Below are 15418 nucleotides of genomic sequence, written 5' to 3'. Positions count from 1 at the left end.
ACGTCCATTGATATAATTGACCTTTTTTAGTGATGTTTCTACTTCAATCATTATATTTTATCATAATGAAATATATTCCAAGTCATGGCCTGCAAGGTGCTTCTGATAACAAAGAATAAGGAGAGAGCTTGCACAACTGAATCTTAAAAGTCCCATATTTAAAGTAAGACATAGTACTTGACGCAATACTTAAGATTTTCGCGAAATGTAATACTAGAAGTCTGCTCTCCTCTAGCATACTAGTGTTTTGAATTCGACTCTTGAAAAATCCTAACAAATTGCTAATAGTGAGGAAACATCTATACAACTACTTGAAATGGAGCATGTCGAGGCAACAAAAATCAAAATAACTTGAATGACAAATAGAAACCTTAAATACCTTTTGTTTACCAAAAAACAAAAGACAAGGAAATGGACAGTTATATAATTAAGTTGATTGTAGTTACAGAATATTAAACGAGGAATGGTCCTACAATGCAAGTTCAAACTGTACACGGCTTCCTGCTCTCTACAGAGAGAGGACAAGGAACACAATAATACAAATTGATGAGATGCAGCAGTAAGAGTTGGTCAGACAGTCACCGCCTACTATTAATTTCTGATTCTCGATCATAATATGGAGCAAGCTTTCTGTGCCTTCCTTTTCTTTTTCTTTTGCTTTGGTGGTTGGAGAACCACTTTGATGGCAGCGTCAAAGACAGCTTTCACATTCTGTCATCCCAAGAGTACATGACAATCTGTGTATAAAGACAGAAAAATTCGCTGCATAATATTTTAGCAAAAGATAGAAAGTACACCTGTTGTGTTTTTGAACTACACTCAATGTAGGCCGGAGCACCAATCAGCTTTCTCAATTCTTCTCCCTTCAACAAAAATGAAAACAAACATCAATGGGAGGATCAATCTAAATCAAGAAATCCTGCCTCCCCGTCTATCAAAATATGGGGGATTAGGAAAATTTGTGATGTATCTTACCTGTGCTGTACTAATTGGAACAGCACCAGGGTGGTCCACTAAAAAATGCTTATCATCCCGAAGATCTGCAGACCGATCATGCATTTATAGTTGTCAAATCATTCCAACTCTGGATATGAATAGGCTATAACTGTTAAAAGCAGCATTTACCACATATAGAAATTTAACTACGAATGAATATCCTAGTAAGAGAGAAATTGCCACGTTTGTTATGTTCCCATCAATAAAAAAAATTACACACCAGTTTTATGAACACTGTACTGATTGCTTTTCTTCACACAGAACAACTCAAATTAGAATTCACACAACAATATTTCATACTCTAGGTCGGTCCGAGAATAAAGAAATTAAGAAGCAAATATCCTAAAAAATGCAACAAATTAGAATAGCATGATGTGATAGGGTAATAAATAAACTGATCCGATGCGTCCTTTGACGTTAGAAAAAAGAAAACTATTACAGCTTTCAAATAACCAAAGCTAAACAGGAAGCTCTAACAGTAACATGATCATATTGGTTAGACAATAGCATATACCAATACATTCAACGAAGGGTGGGGGTTAATAAATGCTTACCTAACTTGGTTCCGACGAGAATTATTGGAACACCAGGCGCGTAATGCCTTAGTTCAGGGATCCACTGACAGAAGAAATAAAAAGAACAATTTCATCAGTTTTATTATAATAAGTGCACAACTTGATTTAAATGGTGACCATCTTAATTGAATTTTTCACATGAAAGGAAAGAAACAAACCTTCTTAGCAATATTTTCATAGCTAGCCTTGCTTATGAGAGAAAAGGCAAGAATAAAAACATCAGCTCCTCGATAGCTCAAGGGTCTTAGTCTATTATAATCCTCCTGACCTAAATCAAACACTATGTCAAACCACAAAAAACAAACAATATGCAGAAAACAATACTCAATTATACATAAACTGAATCAGTAGCCATGTTACCAGCAGTATCCCACAAACCCAGGTTTACGGTGCTTCCATCCACCACAACATTAGCACTGAAATTATCAAAAACGGTGGGCACGTAGTCCTGTCATCATGATACGAGAAACAATGAAACCACAAATCCATAACATACATAACTCGTTGAAGAAGAAAACCAAAATCAATTGGAAAGGATAAACACCAAAGACAACAAAGAGAAGCAAATAGTGTTAAATAACTTTAAAGCACTCGATTGGTTATTTAAGGATGCTTCAAAATAACAATAACGATGACAGTATAGTGAATCTCCGTAGCAGGAAAGTAGGAGAGCAAGTCAAACTCCACTTGGAAACTCCAAATCAACGATGCTTACAATTCCACCGCATATATCTCTAATTTCAACTTTAAATAGTTACAATTGAGAGAGAGTGAAAGAGCAGAGAAGAAAGAAAGAAACCGTGGGGAAAGTGTTGCTGGTGTAGGAAATCAACAAGCAGGTTTTTCCGACAGCACCGTCACCAACGGTGACGCACTTTATAAACCTCGACGCACTCATTTCAGATGAATGATGTACGCAGACGAAAATGTGTCTGAACTTGAAACACCGAAAGCAAGGTCAGTGTAGCATGAACCCTAATCGGTATATGCAATTGCAGACACAAACGTAGAAGGGAAAAAAGGGGGAAATTATATTGAATTGAAATTGAACTTTGCGGAATCAAATTCAAAAGAAAAAAAAGAAGAAAAAAAAAAAGAGAAGAGGAAAGAAAAGGTTGGAAACACGGACTCGATTTACTGTGATTGAGCTACAGCGCAACACCAAGGACCATTTGGCAGTTAGTATTTGAAATTGATCATTATTACACTCTCATATTTTAAAAAAAAAAACTCAAAATTGAGAAATCGATAGTTTGCAAGGGTAATTTATGTTCTAAAAAGTTAAGATTTCAACGTACAATTTGAAATTAAATGAAATATACCAATAATGTAAGAATTTTAGCATACCAAACATTACTTTTCAATCGACAAAAGACATTAGATGAAGCAACCTCGTATTTGCAAATAATTTGTATAAGTTGTAGCATTATTTTATTTTTAATTTTTAGTGAAATAAAAAGAATATAGGCCGCAACCCACTATTATTCTTCCCCCTTCAATTTTTCAAAAGCTGGTATAAAGAAAGTCACAAAGGAACATTGTAGAAATATAAAAACACAAAGAAAAAGTGTAGAGCTTTCCGTCGTGTATTTTCTTTTTGAATAATAATAAACTTTAACAACCCTAAAAAAATACACACAGTTGAGAACCAACTTTAATAATATATTATGAAATTTGGACATTCTTCTTAAATAAGTGTCAATGTTCGATACGATATAAGTATGACACCCGTAAGATACGTATTATGATTATAAAAATAATAAACAAATTCTTGTGAACCAGTCTTGGAAATTTTATTTTTTTTCCAAAAAATAATCTGAAACATATTAGTGCACATAAATCTTTATTATCAATTTATATAATTCATAATTATATAATATATAGATTTGTGTCTCCGTGTCTTACATTTTAGAGATTTTACGTATCTCTGTGTTCGTGTCCATGTCGTATCAGTGTTTGTGATGGCATTCTCAAGGAGCTCTTCTTGGATGTTTGGTGATTTGGTGCGAAAGCTAATGGTGAAAGTGGGCAAGGTCCTCCTAGGAGTTGTGGTGACCTTGAAGGTGCATGAAGTGTATGGAAAGACGGAGGTTCGGCCAGCCCCCTTGGTAGATGGTGAAGAGAAGATTAGGTCCTAGAAACTAGGCAAAGGCAATGTATGGCACTAAATGGGCAGCATAACATCACTCTCATTAATCTTGAAAATACAAGGTGTAGGCTCCTCTTTTTATAGGCTAAAGAGGACCATATTTGATGACCTAAATGCTACACAAATGTAAGCCAAATGAAATGTAAAGAAGTGGCACATGGAGGCACATGGGCCACATGGAGCACATGGGTGCACATGGCTTCACAAAACTGTTCCTAGATTAGTGAAGGCTTCTAGAAACCTTTAGCTAATCAAGGTTAACTCCTCCTTAATTCTAATGTGCAGAAAAATAAACATTTGTCCACATGGCTATGCTATTTACACCCCAATTAAAGCTAAACTACACTTGATGGGCCTTCACGGAATATGTGCTAGTATGCCATTCTCCCATTCATAGCTTTGATCCAAGTCTTCTTGTCCTAGACGCTCCTAGCTTGTCCTAGACGCTCCTAGCTTGTCCTAGACGCTCCTAGCTTGGTCTTCTTGTCCTAGACGCTCCTAGCTTGGTCTTCTTGTCCTAGACGCTCCTAACTTGTCTTAGACGCTCCTAGCTTGGTCTTAGACGCTCCTAGCTTGATCTTAGACGCTCTTGACTTGGCTCTTGCCTTTAATGGAAGGTTGTGCTTGGCCCTCTTCCATCATCCCCTCCCTCTTGAAAAGGATTTGTCCTCAAATCCAATGCTTTTGCTTCCTAGGGGGATGGTTGTGGCTGGATGGTGTCCATCATCTCTTCCTTCTTGAGAAGATCTATCCTCAGATCTTCTGACTTGATCTCGGATAACAGCCTCTTGCCTTGAGAACTAGGATTGCCCTCCCAGGTCAAACGTGTACCTACTAAAATCATCAAATAAAGCAGAGGTGTCAGTTTGAAAATTAATTTCACTAAGTTGCCATTTTTGTTTTTCTTTTGTGTTTGGCAACTTTTTACAATATTTCTTTTTTGATTGTTGTATGTGTTCTCTAATCATCTTATGCATTTTAAAATTTTCAATTGTGGTTACTTTCTCCTTAGGCATAAATCCTATAGGAGATGGTAACATCTCAAAAGAAGGAAGATGATTTAGCCCACATACAACCTCAAAGGTAGAAATATAAGTAGTTTTGTGAACTACTTTATGGTGTGCATTCTCATCTCTAGAGTTGTGTTTGTCTTTTATGATTACTCTAGGCATAGTAGAAAGAGCTAGATTTTCAAATGTATTTTGACCATGCCTTTGAGGATGATAAGAATTTAAAGTGTACAACTTAGTTGCAAGTTTTCCAAAGAAAATCCTCAAATCATGGTTTGCGAAATTTGGAGCTCTATCCAACACTATGCTTGAGGATAAACCATGAAGATGTAGCACTTCTCTAGAGAAGAGTTTATCCATGAAAATTGAATCAAAACCTTTTGTTGTCCTAGGAAGCTCTAGAATGAAATTTGTGTCTTTCCAAGGATCATTTACAAAAGGTGAAGGAGTATAGAGTTCTTGAGACGTTGTCTTAGGTGTAGTTTGAAAACAATAATTGTACCTAAAGTAATGTCTTTGAACTTCTTTTCTCATGGGGGACAAAAGTTTTCCTTTTAAAAGCTCTAGAGTTTTATCAACTCTAATTTGGCCCATGATTTCTCCTTCATGAAGACTTTTTCTCTTATGTGTAAAGATAGTCTCGTTGTTACAACCATTGTTTATGAAAATTTGTACACTTTGCAATGGTTGTCTCAATAAGACATGACAAGTTTCTTTAGGCACTACTTCACATAAAAAATTGTTTTGGTAGATGCTTATAGATAACTTGACATTCACTTGGTGATATCCTAGCACATATGAGAAATAATCTTTATCTATGCAAGCTTCTTTTAAAAACTCTTCTTTTTTGCTTATGCTTGCAAGTGTTCCTTTACAAGAGGTAAGGCTAGGTTGTTCAACAAGAAGCATGTTTTCAAGGGTATTTTCAATGTGCTTACCTTGTTGAATGACCTTGTGGGAAGGAACACTCTTCTCCCACGCCTTTTGTTTCACAAGGTTCTCTTGCTTTTCTATTTTTACATTTTCATCACTCTCACTAGCTTCTTTTTCTTGGCTACTATTCTCATCTTTGTCCCTTAAGATCATAGATCTTTCATTGGAACATTGAGATGCTAATTGATCATTGCCAAGGTATTCTAAAGATGGAATTTCTCTAGCTTGAGTGTGAGAGATATGCTTGGTTAGGTTTTGGGAAAGTTCTAGAGATGGTTCTTGTATATGTTCTTCCCCTCTATGGAACTCATCCTTGTCATAAGATACATAGTATGAACTTTGTCTTTGACTTGATTGTTTTCTCAAAAAAAAAAATTCAACTTTAATGCTAAGTTGAATCAAGTCATTTAAATCTCTATAAGGTAAAAGTTCAACTTTGTTCCTTATCTCAAGTTTGAGACCACTTAGAAACCTAGCTATGGTGGTATGGTTGTCCTCGTTAATCCTTGCCCTCTCAATATATGATATCATCTTTTGCCAATATTCTTCTACACTCATATCTTTTTGATGAAGTCTTTGGAGCTTGTCCATTAACTTCCTATTGTAATGTGAGGGAATATGGCGACATCTCAAGGCTCCCCTAAGGTCATTCCAAGATGTAATAGGAGGGTCCTTGTGGAGATGTCTCTCTCTTTTTAGGGCATTCCACCAATACATAGCATCACATTGAAAACTTAAGGTAGCTAAGGGTACTTTCTTTTCTTCACTCACATGGTTGTAAGCAAACAATTGCTCTACCCTCATCTCCCAATATAGATATGTTTCTACATCTTCTTTTCCATAGAAATGAGGTAGCTCTACCTTAACCTCCTTTAGGTTTTCTTGTCTCTCTTTTCTAGCTCTCCTAGGGGATGGTTGATGATATTCATTTGTCCTAAGACTTTCTTCCCCAAGATAATCATGATGTTTAGAGCTAGATGCATGAGAATGTAATTTTTTTGAAAATTGAGACTTCTCATCCTTTGCTTTAGTCAATTTATTAGTTTTGGCCTCATTCTCCAATTGTTTAGATGAAATCAATTGCACAACTTGTGAAACTTCTTTCAAAAGAGTTTTCAAAGATTTTACTTCACTTTTAATAGACTTTGCAGAATGAGAAGAAGAAGACATGACTAGAGCTTTGTGTGTAGAAGTATTTTACTTTGAGAAAATTTAGGGAAGTCAAAGAAGGTAGTCTTCCAAGTAAGGGAGGTGAGTCACAATGGACTACTTAAATACCAAGCCTTGCCTTAGCCAAAGACTATCCCTCAATGTCTTCACACAAAGCTTTCTCTTAGTAAACCACTTAAAACACAATTAGGTCGGAGAAATCAGATTTTAATGCAAGAAAACAATTGCAACTAGCTAATTAACCAAGCAAGAACTAAGAAAGCTTAAACAAAGCAACACAATTGAAAAGCGTAACTAATTAAGCAAAGAGATGCAATTAAAACAATTAACAATTGCTAAACTAGATAATTCTACACTAGTCGGCCCTAGGTGAGGCTTCTTGGACACTTGGAGCCCTTGAAGACACACTCACCGTCTAATCACGTAATTAAAGAAGTAATTAACAAAAGTTAAGTTGCAAAGAATAAAGAAAACTCCCTTTGTTGATCTTTTTTTTTTTTTGCTATTGGCACTTTCTTGGTTGTCTTTTCTTTGTTGGGCCTTCCAATGTTTGTGGTGTTTTTGGTAGGTATTTGTTTTCTGTCATTGCCTTTGTTCCTCTTAGAATTAGGGAATTAATTCTCCAATCCAGCACCTATCAAGCAAACTAGACCTCACTCAAGTCAAATTTCCACTCAAATAAGCACCAATTGAGAAACAATCCAGCACCAAATTTAGAGGCCAAAGAATTAAAGCAAGAAACAAATTAATTGGAAAAACAGTACCACACAAATGGAATTAAATTGTGACAACTAGAAAGAGTTCCAAAGAAATATTAGACAAGCAAATAAAGGTATTCAAAGAAAGGTAGGCACACAAAATGGATCCTAAGAATAGCACTAGAATTGATTTCAAAATCAAAAACAGCACCACTGGAAAAAATTGTTGTGGGCCACAGAGCGTATTTTTCCCCGATTTATGCTGAGCTGCCCTTTTAAGATTTGCTTCTGAAAATTTATATGCAAACAATTCAAGATCTTAACTAAATTCTGGCGTTGGTTTCACTCCAAACGCATGAACCATTTTTTTTTTAATAAATTTTCTAAAATTAGTGTTCAGTTATGCCAACTGTAGCGCCAGATTTGCACACTGTTTTTATAATATTTATCATTTTTTTTCTATTGACTCTTTTGAACTGGTTTTTTTTTTGTCTTTTCTGTAACACCTCAATCTTGCATAATCCAGAGAATCAGAAATTTCCTATGTGGGAAAATAATTTTCTTAAGCAAAACAGCCAGCACAGAGTTATGCAAAACAGGGGATTCTGTAAAAACTGGAAAAAAACAGCAAGATACCAAAAGAAAAACACAATGGAATTGGTGAAAAGGAATTTGTGTAGATGTAAACACAAATATGAACTCAAGCTAAAAATAAAAGGCACCAAAGGATCAAAAACACAGCAGATTCAAAACAAACATTTAGACCAAAATCAAGAAACAAATAAGCCAAACAAAGTACTACTATGATTTGATGACATTTTGGAAAAACATGACTAGACAAAACACATATAGATTCAGAAATTAAAAGACTCAAAGAGCATAAAATGAACCAAATAAAATTGCAATAAGGACTCAAATACCTAAAATAAAAACAGCAACACAAAGTGTATGGAATCCTACCAAAAATTGCATAAGGATTGCTCAAGATCAATTGAACAAGATGCACCAATTGGAAATTCCAAACAGCACACCAATTCAAAGCAAAAATTAAAAAACAGCAAGACAATATGGAATGTAAAGATGAACAACAAGGAAATAAAGAAGAACTCAAAATGAAAATGACCAAGAACTACTCATCTTTGAAGAACCTATGCTCATGATACCAAATGATGGCATTCTCAAGGAGCTCTTCTTGGATGTTTGGTGATTTGGTGCGGAAGCTAATGGTGAAAGTGGGCAAGGTCCTCCTAGGAGTTGTGGTGACCTTGAAGGTGCATGAAGTGTATGGAAAGACGGAGGTTCGGCCAGCCCCCTTGGTAGATGGTGAAGAGAAGATTAGGTCCTAGAAACTAGGCAAAGGCAATGTATGGCACTAAATGGGCAGCATAACATCACTCTCACTGATCTTGAAAATACAAGGTGTAGGCTCCTCTTTTTATAGGCTAAAGAGGACCATATTTGATGACCTAAATGCTACACAAATGTAAGCCAAATGAAATGTAAAGAAGTGGCACATGGAGGCACATGGGCCACATGGAGCACATGGGTGCACATGGCTTCACAAAACCGTCCCTAGATTAGTGAAGGCTTCTAGAAACCTTTAGCTAATCAAGGTTAACTCCTTCTTAATTCTAATGTGCAGAAAAATAAACATTTGTCCACATGGTTATGCTATTTACACCCCAATTAAAGCTAAACTACACTTGATGGACCTTCACGGAATATGTGCTGGTATGTCACTCTCCCATTCATAGCTTTGATCCAAGTCTTCTTGTCCTAGACGCTCCTAGCTTGTCCTAAACACTCCTAGCTTGTCCTAGACGCTCCTAGCTTGGTCTTTTTGTCCTAGACGCTCCTAGCTTGTCCTAGACGCTCTTAGCTTGGTCTTCTTGTCCTAGACGCTCCTAACTTGTCTTAGACGCTCCTAGCTTGATGTTAGACGCTCTTGACTTGGCTCTTGCCTTTCATGGAAGGTTGTGTTTGGCCCTCTTCCATCAGTTTGTGTCAGTGTTAGATAGATAAAATAAATATACTTAAAATATTGTTATTTTAAGTTGTAAAATGAGTGTGTGACATCAAAATCTTGTCCAAAACTTGAGCGCCGCAGCCATCTTTCGGTGAATTTCCATTTTGTAGTATCGTGTGAAGAAATAGAGCATAAATTAGTATTTTTGAAATTAACAGGTTTAAAAAAGGAAAGGAATAAATAATATTGTTGTTATTTTTATTTTTATTAAAACAATGTGTCGAATCAAGCGAATAATCGACTAAGGACGTGATTAAAAAAGTTATTCTTTTCAATTTCAATTATTTGCTGAAAAGTAAGTTGTTTATAAAACAGATATAAAAGTTTGAGCATTAACAAAACCTGATGTGTTTTTAGAAATAATGTTATTTATTTGAATTTAAAGATTTGTGATTTATAATTTATTAATATTTGATGGGTTTAATTAAGTTTTTAATTCCTTAATAAATTTGAATATTTTATGAAAGCTGAAGATTCCCGTAATTGCTCTGCTATGCGTCAATAAATTCAGAATACAGTTCCATACTTTCATCTTAACAATTTATCAATCACGTCTCCTGTCATATTTATTTCAGATCTGCAGTGGTCCTGCTGTAGGTTCACGTTATTTTAATGGCGTCCATGGAGTTACCAAAGATAAAATTTTAATTTTAATTCGACATCATTCAAAACCAAATAAATTTCTCTGCTCAATTGTTGGGAGAGAAATACATGTTTGTATCAACTTTCAATCCACTTGCACACAAGTGACGTGTTGGAGAAGGAAAAGGGCAAATTTCTATGCCCAAAGCAAACATACAGCTACATCAAATTAATTACAAGGCTTTGCTGGGGTGTTAATGTGAAAAATAAATATTTATTTTATATAAGTAAAATTTACAATAAAAAAATATATATACATTCCACTTAACTACCCTTTTAATCCATCAAATTTAAAATAAGCATATATTTTACCTTTCAAACTTAACAACTCTTAGTATTTAGTGTTAACAACTCTTAGTATTTAGTGTCAGATGATAGTGTACTTGATTTTTTTTAATTTGTGTTTATTTATATAATTTTTGTGAACCATTTGTCGGTAATGGATCTAATAAAAACAGATTAACAAATGCTAGATCATTAATCAATTTTGTATCCAGTGATCTATTTTATATCCAGAATCTCGATCGTACGAACCCTACCCCACTGGTACAATTACAATCTAAGAATATGTGACTATACATTATCAAATTTTATATACGTTGAAACAAAATTAGGTTAGGATGCATTTAGGCCTTAATTTTTTTTTGAGCGTGATTAATTAAGTAGTTGTATTTAAAAAGGAGTGGCTTAAGTTAAACATCCATCAGGTTCCACGTATCTCCCGTTTTTAAGACGAGTCTTTGAGCTACGAAAATAAGTTAAAGCTTAGCTTGAATTTGAAACTGAATCCACTATAACATCCCTTTATTTGAATACAAAATCAAGAAATTTCAAAAGTTAAGATCTGTGCGTTTAAAAAAGTCACTGCACCTTCTGGATCCACATATACAATAACACGTACAACTATGTAAATATTTAAATGGAAGATCCCATGGTCTAAAATGGAATTTGATTCTACAATCAGAAGCCACATATCCATAAGTGTTAAAACTTAAAATGTGCAACAACTGTCCAAAACCATTAAATAAATCCATAGAAGACATCACAAAGGCCATATGAATATGACCGCATTCACAAAGCAAGCAGTATTTTAGAAGCTACTAACATATAATAATAATTGTAGTAGTAGAAGGAAATAGGTCGCACTGAGTTATGTAATTGAGCTAGTTGTAATTACAGAGTATGAAACGAGACAAGCCAGTGATCATGTGATTATAAAGGCCTAAGAAGTCAGTCCAAACTATACACAGCTTCCTGCTCTCAGCTACAGAGGATAGGGATCAAAACAAGACAAACCAATGAGGCAGCACTAGAGGTTGGCCGAATAGTCACTACCACCTACTCATTTCTGATTCTTAATCACAATGTTCAGCAAGCCTCTGATTCTTAATCACAATATTGAGCAAGCCTTCTGCGCCTTTCTCTTTTTTTTCTTTTGCTTTGGTGGTTGAAGAACCACTTTGATGGCAGCGTCAAACACAGCTTTCACATTCTGGTATTAAGGTTACATTGCATTAGCATTCGTGATATAAACAACATGAAAACAAGAAAATCACTGCATGTGTTAAGTACAGAACCGCACCTGCTGCGTTTTTGAACTACACTCAATGTAGGCAGGAGCACCAATTAGTTTTCTTAATTCTTCTCCCTTCAACCAAAGTGACAACAAATATCAAAGTCAAGATCAATAACTTCTGAATGAAGAAATCATACGTCCCCCTCTAGCAAGAGAAAGGGGTGGGGCTAAGAAAATTTATGGTACTTTGTACCTGTGCTGTAGTTATTGGCACCGCACCAGGGTGGTCCATAAAAAATTGCTTATCTTCCCGAAGATCTGCAGACAAAATTATGGGTTTATACACTTAATAAATCATTTACAATTGGTGGTGTTGAATTTGCCGAAAACTGTTTTTAAGCAGTATTGACCATAGAAAAATAATTGATATAGTATGTCCTGGTAAAGAAAAGAAAATGCTACTTTTGCCATGCATCATCATCTCAACACAATCTAGATAGAAGTCTTGTGAACTATTTCCTGCATCTACTTTCTTCTCACAAAAACAAATCAAACTAGGATTTTCTCAACTCCATAACATTGATTCTAAACTGAATAGTTTTTTCTTTTTCATTTCAGCAACAAACGTTTAGCATTGAGAAATGAAAACATGTTATTTTTGTGGTAGACACTTTATACCAACTTCTGTAAGCATTATACACCAGGGCATTAATAACCCCTTAGCAAGAAGAAATAATAACTACTTGTGAAAATGAGAAAAACAAGTGTCTAAAACGCTGTTTAAACCATTTGATGCTCTAGGTTGGCGTCTACATGAAAGAAATTAAGAACCATATGACCTCAAAGAAAAACAAATGACAAAAACGGAATAGCTTTGATAGGATAAGGCAGGCAGTAAACTGATGTGAAGAACTGGATTTTGAAGTCAAGAAAACCCTTTCAGTAACCAAAGCTATGTAGGTAGCTCTAACAGAATCATCTGCATTGGTTAACCTAAGACAATATGATTGAACGAAGGGAAGGAATAAAGGTAAAAGGCTTACCTAACTTCGTTCCAACCAGAATTATTGGAACACCGGGGGCGTAGTGCCTTAGTTCAGGGATCCACTGAGAGAAGAAACAAAAAAGAACAACTATCTCATCAGTTATATCATACTAAGTGCAGAAATCGATATAAATGATGACCATCCTAATTGAATTTTTCACATGAAAGAAAAGAAATAAACCTTCTTGGCAATGTTTTCATAGCTAGCCTTGCTTATGAGAGAAAAGGCAAGTATAAAAACATCAGCTCCTCGATAGCTCAAGGGTCTTAGTCTATTATAATCCTCCTGACCTGTAAATAAAAAATATGTTAAACCTCAACAAACAAACAATATGCTGGAAAAAAAAAATACCCAAATCAAATGTAAACTGAATCAGTTGCCATGTTACCAGCAGTATCCCACAATCCCAGGTTTACTGTGCTTCCATCCACCACAACATTAGCACTGAAATTGTCAAAAACGGTGGGCACGTAGTCCTGTTATCATGATACGAGAAACGGTGAAACCAGAAGGCATAACATAACTCGTTGAAGAAGAAAACCAAAATCAATTGGAAAGGATAAACACTAAAGACAACAAAGAGAATCTGTTAACAAGAGTAACATTGAAGCACGATGGACTAATTAAGGATTCATCAAAATAACAATAAGAACGACGGTATAGTGAATCTCCATATTAGGAAAGTCGGAGACCAAGTCAAAAACTCCAAATAAACAGTGCTTGCAATTCCACCGCGTATATCTCTAATTTCAACAGCAGATAGTTACAATTGGGAGGGGGAAAGGGTAATAGGGCAAAGAAGAAAGAAAGAAAAAAACCGTGGGGAAAGTGTTGCTGGTGTAGGAAATCAACAAGCAGGTTTTGCCGACAGCGCCGTCTCCGACGGTGACGCACTTTATGAACCTGGAGGCACTCATTTCCAGATCAAGGACCTGCACAGACAACAATGGCTCCAACGAACTTGAAACCCCTAACGAGTTGTTGCAGTTGCAGACAGAGGGGGAAATGAAATGAAATGAAATGAATTGAAATTGAAATGAAATTCAAAAGAAAGGGTTATACTTACTTGGCTGACTGTGACTGACCCAGAGACAACCTTTTGCCAGCTATCTATAATTCATGTGACCATTAGGTCCTCCTTCTCTTCATACCCTACTCTACCAAATAATCATTCCCTCCCCTCCACTTAATTAATTAATCACAACAAAATTATTATTATTATTATTAACTTATAATATCAAATAATTTAACCATGTAACCACACATTAATAATTAATTTATTCAATCAATATAATGCTTGGATTCAAAAAATAATTTCATATTATTATCATTATTAATATTTGTATATGTGGATGACGAGGGCAAAGTAATATTGATTCACTCAATACACAATTCATCGTCGTACTATCAGTGCTAGTGATTAATATGTTCTCTTAAGATATCAAAAACGTACATTTTTTTTCTTCAGAAGTCTCATTTACAAGTTGACTTGAATATTTTCTCACACGAATCAGGTAATTGGTTCACTAAGACGTGTGTAATGGTTACTAGTACCACGAGTATCTTTTACAGTGTGTAATTACACTAGTTGTAACTATTTTTTGACACGTATTTATTACGTTATATTATTAATTCATGTCTGTGTTTATTAATTCATGTCTCACGGGTACAATATTATTTAATTAAAAGTTACAAAATTTGCTCCTTCCTCCTCAAGACTCTTCACATACTCTGCTCTATTATTAATTTAAACCCTTTGATACTTTTATAATAAATTTGATTGCGATTATAATCTTATCTACGTATCCTTTGTCTATTTAAAAATGTTAAAGTAAAATTTCAAATCAACAAAAGGCACAAACGTAACGTTAGTTGGACACACCTCATTGCAAAAGGAAAAACATTATTTGGACAGGCGAATGATTGTCTGGATTTCGCCTCGTTGAATTGTAATTTAAATTTTAAAATTACTCCTTTGTTGTGTTTTTTTTTATTGTTTTTTTCATACGCCAAAACTAATCTCACCACTCATTTTATTGCGTACCAAACCAATCACACCAAACTCGCAAAATTTATCATCAAAGTGAAGAAGTGGCTGAGAGGATAACTTTTATTTATGGAGAATTTTCTCTCTCTCTCTCTCGTGTTTCGGGTGTATCGATTAGAACAGACTGAAATAACACATTAATAAATAAAAAATTTGCAATATCGAAAAACAAACACCATGTAACTTTGAAATTCACTGAAGTGTTAGTGTTCATAAATGTAAGCAAAAAACAACGGTATCGAAGAGAGATATGAGAAAGAAACGGTTGAAAATAATAGAAATATGAGTTTCTTAATTTATTTAACTTTTAGTTAGAAATTAAAAATCGTTCAACCGATTATTTTTGTTTTGATTGTTTTTAGCTTTTCAATAATTTTTTTTTTAATTTTAGTTTATACAAAGTATTGTGTACTTTCAAATTTAAAATTTTATCAAAATTTTATTTTAAAAGAATTATAATTAAGAGAAAAATATGTATTTAAATTGTTTCTGACTCTACTCTTAATTAATATGAGATTATTAAATTTATAGAAAATATTATCGTCAAACTCAAGAATGTCTTAACAATTTTTTGGATCAAATTCAAAATTTATTAGTGTAATATGTATTA

General features: G+C 34.6%; 2 protein-coding genes across 3 annotated transcripts; both read right to left on the bottom strand.

The window, feature by feature from the left end:
• Positions 1-402: 402 nt before the first annotated feature.
• Positions 403-3174, bottom strand: LOC137820451 (rac-like GTP-binding protein RAC1). Its single transcript, XM_068624553.1, has 7 exons — positions 2371-3174; positions 1932-2019; positions 1730-1839; positions 1551-1614; positions 976-1040; positions 798-863; positions 403-711 (listed from the first exon to the last, which is right to left on the bottom strand). The coding sequence occupies exons 1-7, from the start codon at positions 2467-2469 to the stop codon at positions 610-612; spliced, it is 594 nt and encodes a 197-aa protein (XP_068480654.1). The 5' UTR covers positions 2470-3174; the 3' UTR covers positions 403-609.
• Positions 3175-11198: 8024 nt separating this feature from the next.
• Positions 11199-13963, bottom strand: LOC137820178 (rac-like GTP-binding protein RAC1). Of its 2 annotated transcripts, XM_068624089.1 has the most exons (8): positions 13828-13963; positions 13580-13693; positions 13150-13237; positions 12942-13051; positions 12759-12822; positions 11969-12033; positions 11782-11847; positions 11199-11691 (listed from the first exon to the last, which is right to left on the bottom strand). In XM_068624089.1, exons 2-8 carry the CDS (start codon positions 13676-13678, stop codon positions 11590-11592), a joined length of 594 nt encoding a protein of 197 aa, XP_068480190.1. In that variant the 5' UTR covers positions 13679-13693; positions 13828-13963; the 3' UTR covers positions 11199-11589. The 2 variants fall into 2 exon arrangements, with proteins under 2 accessions (XP_068480190.1, XP_068480189.1); XM_068624088.1 differs by lacking the exon at positions 13828-13963 and having other exon boundaries at positions 13580-13805.
• Between the last annotated feature and the right edge of the window lie 1455 nt (positions 13964-15418).

Source organism: Phaseolus vulgaris, chromosome 9, assembly GCF_000499845.2.
Source record: "Phaseolus vulgaris cultivar G19833 chromosome 9, P. vulgaris v2.0, whole genome shotgun sequence".
Taxonomy (NCBI): Eukaryota; Viridiplantae; Streptophyta; class Magnoliopsida; order Fabales; family Fabaceae; genus Phaseolus; species Phaseolus vulgaris.
This window is presented reverse-complemented; position numbering and strand designations above follow the sequence as displayed.